Here is a 7,462-nt window from a genome sequence, read left to right on the forward strand (position 1 = left end):
GGGCTCCATTATCATCATCCAGCTACAATTTGGGACTGAAAGTGCGAAGAGGTCACTCCATAAATCGGATAAATATCCTGAAACGTTTTAAGGGAGAGGACTCGAATTTCAGACATCCCACCCCCATCCAACACACAAGGTGTTGAGTGTACCACTAGGTCACATGGGCGAGTACTATATTTATTTCGGATAAACCTAGCTGAATAGCAACTCCTCATTTAATGAAAGGTTTATAGAATCTTCTAGTTCAAAAAAGGTACCGAAAGTCTAATAACTAAACGTGAGCCTTTTGGTACGTAAACTATATAAGAAAACCTTTTCATCGGAAGATGAAAGAAACTAACAAGGATACAAGCAAACCGGAAAGGTTCGAAGACACTAAATAAACCCTAAACAAAATGACTGAGCTACTGCTAACTAAACGTGAGCCTTTTGTACGTACTGTTTCAAGTGTCATCCTGCTCCAAGTAATGAACTTGAATGATTCGGGGTTCTTTCTAGGCCTATCTTAGAATCAACATACATAAGCACCCATAACAAGATCAAACAGTACGTACAAAATAATTAACTTAACTGGGTTCCGCACACGATGATTACTTCTAAAACAAGCTTCGTTTTTATTACAAAAAAGAAAGTAGCACTTCATACAACATAATAACATAATCTAAACATGTACTCCACAAAAATAGTACACATAAAACTACAACACTTTGCTTTGACAATCCTTGATACTAACAAAGACAATTACCTAACATCACCAAAATCTTAGCCTTTATGAAGAGGTTTTTGGGCGTTTAATAAGTAATTTTGCTGAAGGCGATGCACAGGAAAATGGCCGGTAAATCATATCTCTAAGAATCTTCAATTCTTCATCAACAGAAACTTTGTCTTCAAGCTCAATTCGTACTAACGTTAGTACAGGTGACTTAGCCATGATGAGTTTCACACATTCTCTCTCAAACACATTGTTACTAAAACTTATTATTCCAAAATATGTAAGATGATCTAAGGTCAAACTCAAGTCGTCTTGGAGATCAACAAACTTGATGGAACTTTCCTTAATCGGAAACTTCTCATTATCATACATCTAATTCAGAGAACATGGTTAAAGGTCATTAAAACTGTATTTACAGGAAGATTAGATTATCGTAAGCAATACCAGAAAAGAAAGTTGCTCTAGATTTGGGGAGCTCCTGATTATGCAAAGGGCAGATGATATGACATCTCGGTCCATTAGGCACACACCCAAACCAACATCTTTGAGGTGAAGCGAAGTCGGAAGCTTATCTGGCATACCACCTGCAGCCATGTACTTTTAAAAAACAAAACAAATATTAGCAATCACGATATTCTTGTATGAGATGTATACAATCTTTAACCAAAATCACCTTCATGTAATACTTTGAGATATGTAAAGTATGAATTAAAGGCACACACTGGAAAAACGTTACAGGATTAATGAAGTTTTCATCTACATATTCTTCTTCATGAGCAATCTGCATCAATAAACATAAACATACATTTAAAATGATATCTTCAAGTGATGAAGCTTCATAAAAGGTTATATGCATGTTACCAAAAAGACTTCTTCAAGTAGTGGGCAACTCGAGAGGAAATTTTGAAGCACTTCAGCAGTAACCCGAACATCTTCAAAGTCAATCTTCCTCAACTTATTAAATCCATTAAATGTCAATGGAGGTTCAAAATTACAACATAATAGCTCTAAAGATTCTAACCCTTTTATCAAAAAGAACGATGTAGGTATTTGTAGCAGGTGTCTGAATTATTATCAATGATCAAACATTTCACATTAATTCTCCTTGAAAGAAAAAGTATGATCTGGTCAAACTCGGTTTCCATGCCCAATTTGTTGACATCAAGCTTGAACTTTAGTATCGTCGGACCACTGTGTAGTAACAAAACATGGAATATCGCATTGACAAGCTTATATTTCCACAAAATTTCGGTATCGGGTATCACTTGAACCATGTTGTGATCAAATACAAGTTTGGGCATGGTCATCCAAGAATACCTCCATTTCTTTGACAAAATGCTCGTTCTCAGTGCATCTCGGATTGGCATAAGAGTTAAAATAGTATCAATTATGTTTTGAGGAAGGGAGCTGATTCTATCCGAACTTATGCATTGAGTTTTCATCATATACACTCAACAAGTCTGCAATATAAAACCGAAAGTATTGACAAAATGACAAGGGCATTTGGTTATATAAAAGATAAAGTATTATCCAGAAGATCAGTGACAGATATATTTTTTAAGAAAAGAAAAAAAACATTTATAGAAACAAACAACTTACTTTATAAATTATAACTGAACTTTTAGAAACTATATATTCACATAAACAGGGACGCATTATCAGACTTTCGGTAGTTATAAAGATAAATATAAGGACATTTTTTTTTTTTTTTACTTTCGGAAGTATAAAAGGTGAGAAATCAAAGAAATTTCCTGAAATCAAACGCACTGTTCTTTCAAGATGGATCAAAAATAATAATAATAATAATAATAATAATATTATTATTATTATTATTATTATTATTATTATTATTATTATTATTATTATTATTATTATTATTATTATTATTATTATTATTATTATTATTATTATTATTATTATTATTATTATTATTATTATTATTATTATTATTATTATTATTATTATTATTATTATTATTATTATTATTATTATTATTATTATTATTATTATTATTATTATTATTATTATTATTATTATTATTATTATTATTATTATTATTATTATTATTATTATTATTATTATTATTATTATTATTATTATTATTATTATTATTATTATTATTATTATTATTATTATTATTATTATTATTATTATTATTATTATTATTATTATTATTATTATTATTATTATTATTATTATTATTATTATTATTATTATTATTATTATTATTATTATTATTATTATTATTATTATTATTATTATTATTATTATTATTATTATTATTATTATTATTATTATTATTATTATTATTATTATTATTATTATTATTATTATTATTATTATTATTATTATTATTATTATTATTATTATTATTATTATTATTATTATTATTATAATAAACTTAAAAGTATTAAAACTTATAAAAAAATTAGTGGGAAGCCTAGAGACAATCTGGGCCCCCACACCTCTAGCAATAGCAAAATCTATCCTAGTAAAAATATGAGTAGCAGCACCGGCACCAATATCTTGCGCCATCGAACTCTTCTGAACCCGCTTTAGCAAACAAACAACATCCTTTTCTAATTCCCCAAGGGAAGAAAATGAGAAAGGAATGAAACCATAACCAATCGCCTGACAGCTAGATTCGTACTTGACCCGCTTTTGATGAGCCGCATCAACCACAGCACGTCCAGGGACAAAGTCAGAAAGCCCAGACTGTGTCAAAGGAGAAGACCCTGTCAAGTCAACACAAACATCGCGACCACAATCCCAGGAATAAAGTAACACATCTGCAGGTCTGAGGGCCCTGTCGTTCCCTCCAGACAACCCAATGTCAACCTCCTTTCTCGCTGAAATCCCAGATCGATAACAAACATCAACAAGGGAATCCCGAACAACATTATGTCGATGCTTAATACCCACCATACCAGCACAAGACACCGCGTGATCCCCGAAAATATCCCCAGTAAAAACCCTTGAACAGGCAGAGCATGCCGTCGAGATAGAGAACAATGGAACACCCAACCGGTAGCACAACACACATCGGTAAGTCTTTGCGTTCATCGTCTGACCCAACCCCAAAATATTATTATTATCAGATCTAGGGCTACAAAAATTAGGAGTTTCGAGTAAGATAATTTTCAATTCAGATTAAAGTGATATGTAGCTGTGCTGCTACTCAATCGAATTTATAAAAGGAAAAATAAATAGAACTTGAACAAAAATTATATTTAATCCACAGTACAATGAGTTGTTGAGCTAATTAATAGAATAATACAAGAAAGAAGAGACTATGAATTACCTCTGCGCTTTTTGATGGATTTAGGGCTCCATTATCATCATCATCCAACTACAATTTGGAACTGAAAGTGGGTAAGAGTGGGCAACCAAACACGGAAAAGTGATAAACTAGGAGTAAATTAAATTAGGGCAAAATTTTTTTACAGCGAATGGATCGTGTATTCGTGTTCTATTTAATTTAATTTTAGTAAAATAAAATGCTACGACCATTTTGTGCAGATTTACAAAAACAGGCATAAGGTTTTTCCACTTTGAGGGCAGAATGATTGTTGCTGTAGTCGTAGTGTTGTAAAAAACCCGATTACTTGCCGATTAACCTGCGATTAATCATTTTTTTAAAGCAATCCGTTCCGAATCACCAAAATCGATTTAATTAATCGATTAACATCAATTGATGGATCAAATTCGGATTTGGTAATCAAAGTCGGTCAAGCCAAAATTGGTCAACATTTAAACTATAACTTTATAGTTTTCGAACAAAATGAACAATTTTAGACAATTATGTTAAAACATGTGTTTATTTTTATGTTTTGCTTCTATATTTATACATACAGTTTTTGAAATTCAATATTTAAATATATACAGTACAATCCGATTAATCCTCGAATTTCCGATTACTCCTTCAAAAGTCTCGACCGATTAATCCCTGAATAGCGAATTTTGCAACCTTGGCTGTAGATATGATAACGAATGTTGCTTATTAAAATATTTTATTTATTTGCATTGAGCTTAAACAAATCAAAAAAATAATAAATCGAGTCAACTTACCAAATTCACATAATTTAATATTCTATAATAAAGAAAGTTTTGTAAAAATATTATAATTTTTCTATCGGTACCCTTAAGTATTTATTAACGTGTAGTTAAAATGGTTAAGCAAAGCTTAACAATCCAACAATGCTCAGTCAGCATCATCCATCATCCTAAGGGTTGATGTAGCTTTTTCTTATACAAATTCTCCTCAATTCCCTCTTTCAAAAGCCGAAGATTTTTCCATCGAACAGCTCAATTCTAAAATTCCTTCTTCCGCTATTGATCCTAAACTCCAAACCTAGAACTCTAATAAGGAATTTAAAACCCATACAACATAAGTGATCACAAACGCTAACTTCAATGCAAAATCGCGAAAACTTCTGATCCCTGAGCATTTTGTCGCGTTCCAATTCACTATCTCGCGTTTTGCGACACCAAGATCACGTTTCGCTATCACAATGTTGTACGATCTAACTCCTATGATCAAGTTCCTCACTCCAACACCATCACCTAGCCCATTGATAGAATAAACTCCTTCACAATAGCAATTATTGATAAGTGACGTAAGATTGGGTCAATCTCAGAACATTTACTTAATTTTGACACAAAAAAAGAGAAGTCGTGTAGACCCGTGTTTAGTAACAGGATTGTGTAGATAACGTTATTACATTAGATTGATAAGTTTTTACAAGCATGTCCTTCAAAGAGTTCATCGTTGAATATCAGTTCCAGTGATCCTCTCTGTCAGAGAATACTTGTTCTGAATGCATCGTGCAAACGTATAAGAATCAGCATTGATTGTATTATATTTGGAAGAAGGTTGTTCATCTTATTAGGATCGAGGTAAATCTTGAACTTCCATGTTAGCACTATTAAACACCATAATATCTTTCAAGAATAATATTGGAACACATATTAGTGAAAGATTGGCAATATTTGTTTATTGATTAATCTAATTACCAGTTCATGGTACTATATTCGTTCATGGTAAACTGAAGAGCGAAAAAGCCCTCCTCAATTATCGAAGGGTATATAAAATCTTCTTACAGAAAAGAAGAGAGTATGCATTACTCCACCCGTTCAACGGCTTGCCCAATAGCTTTACCTTGAACGAATTATGCCACCATTTCCATTAAAAATCTGCTCGATGGAAAAATTTGCAAAGATTCCAAAGGACCAAACCCCCCACCATTTATAAATCAATAACCAAACATCACTAGCATACTTATAACTGGTTGTTGAATGATGCACTAATTCAATGCCTCGTTTGTCACGCTCAAGCCGTACTGGAATTCTTATTCTTTTTACCCTCCATGCAAAGACACCAACTGTTTGAGGAATTAGCTTGTTTCTATGCGCATCCCCATTTGTTGGAAATAGGCTACTGTCCAAAATGGTAGAGATGGTTTGGTTTGGTAAAAATGTAAAAGTAATAGCCACGAAGTATATAACTATACTCAAATCACAAACATAAAAAGGACAAAACTTTATGGAAGCGGTGTTTGATTGGAGTATATGTTTTTTAACAACTAACACACACACACACATTTTTTTCTCGATGGGGAGACTCGAACTCACAACACCTCAAAGTTGATGAGCTCCCTTGATACCGCTAGATCGGAACCCCTTTGGTATTGGTGTATATGTTAGTTAGGTTAGCTTGCTAAACTCCACAGGATCAAATGAACGAGTAACATAGTGGGACCTGCCTTTCTGGGGCAAGAAGACAAAAGCCAACCACAAGAAAAAACTATATTACGAAAATATCATAGGTGAACAATGCTTCCTAGATTAGAATTAAACACAACCCAACCACACACTATTACTATTTACTATATTAGTATTATGCATAATGCATAATATGTGGGGTGTGAGTCTAAAGTAGGCTTTCGTTTGTGTTGTTTTTGGGCTGTTAGTTGGTTTGGTCTGTCATTCCAACTATGAACTAATTGTAATATTATTCTCGTATATATAAAATATACCGGGTAAACCCATTTACCCAAAAAATAATAATAATAATAATAATAATAATAATAATAATAATAATAATAATAATAATAATAATAATAATAATAATAATAATAATAATAATAATAATAATGCATAATATGATATCAGAATCTAGTCCTTATATATATTTCTTCTCATCGCGCTCAGTTATCGTGAGGCTATACCCATGTACATCCTTACCTCCATTTGTGAGACAAAAAGCTAGTTTTAGAAGCATCCGAGTATTGGCAAAAGAATTCAAACCTTTAGTAGAAAGCTTGAAGGTAAATAAGTCCAAAGTCGAAATTTCAAGTGTCATCTAATTTTTTTTCGCGAAATGTATTAGAGTATCCATTGCCTTCATTCATTGTCTAATTTAAAAAATAACGTACAAAACTTAAAATATATGTAGGTTTAAGTCCTTCGTGGGATCCAGTTATCCAGATTCATCATATTATACATGTAAATAAAAAAAAAAAAAAAAAAAAAAGATTGTTACTTTGATGATTAAATAATTGGAAAGTTTACCTCAGAGGTGATGCATAGATTCCTAGTTAATTGTTAGAAACTGTTAGTAATTTAAGACCCAAACAAGAACATATGATTGTGGTATCGTCAATCACAAACAACCTACGAACGACAAACGAATAATAAAGCATAATGATAAATAAAAGCATAAAACGACATGGGATTTAACGTGATTAT

General features: G+C 31.7%; 1 protein-coding gene across 1 annotated transcript; it reads right to left on the bottom strand.

Moving 5' to 3' along the window:
* Positions 1-772: 772 nt before the first annotated feature.
* Positions 773-1,989, bottom strand: LOC139900546 (F-box/FBD/LRR-repeat protein At1g13570-like). The gene is made up of 5 exons (XM_071883312.1): positions 1,803-1,989; positions 1,577-1,737; positions 1,389-1,496; positions 1,160-1,312; positions 773-1,087 (listed from the first exon to the last, which is right to left on the bottom strand). The coding sequence occupies exons 1-5, from the start codon at positions 1,987-1,989 to the stop codon at positions 773-775; spliced, it is 924 nt and encodes a 307-aa protein (XP_071739413.1).
* Positions 1,990-7,462: the final 5,473 nt, after the last annotated feature.

The sequence above is a fragment of the Rutidosis leptorrhynchoides genome, chromosome 3, assembly GCF_046630445.1.
Source record: "Rutidosis leptorrhynchoides isolate AG116_Rl617_1_P2 chromosome 3, CSIRO_AGI_Rlap_v1, whole genome shotgun sequence".
Taxonomy (NCBI): domain Eukaryota; kingdom Viridiplantae; phylum Streptophyta; class Magnoliopsida; order Asterales; family Asteraceae; genus Rutidosis; species Rutidosis leptorrhynchoides.

Bases quoted from the DNA above. Each gene is read 5' to 3' on its own strand.
- LOC139900546 (XM_071883312.1), bottom strand. From the start codon at position 1,989: ATGGTTCAAGTGATACCCGATACCGAAATTTTGTGGAAATATAAGCTT. The intron at 1,738-1,802 runs GTTTGATCATTG...TTTTGATAAAAG, and splicing joins AAGGAGAATTAATGTGAAAT to GGTTAGAATCTTTAGAGCTA. The intron at 1,088-1,159 runs GTATTGCTTACG...TCTCTGAATTAG, and splicing joins TAGAGCAACTTTCTTTTCTG to ATGTATGATAATGAGAAGTT.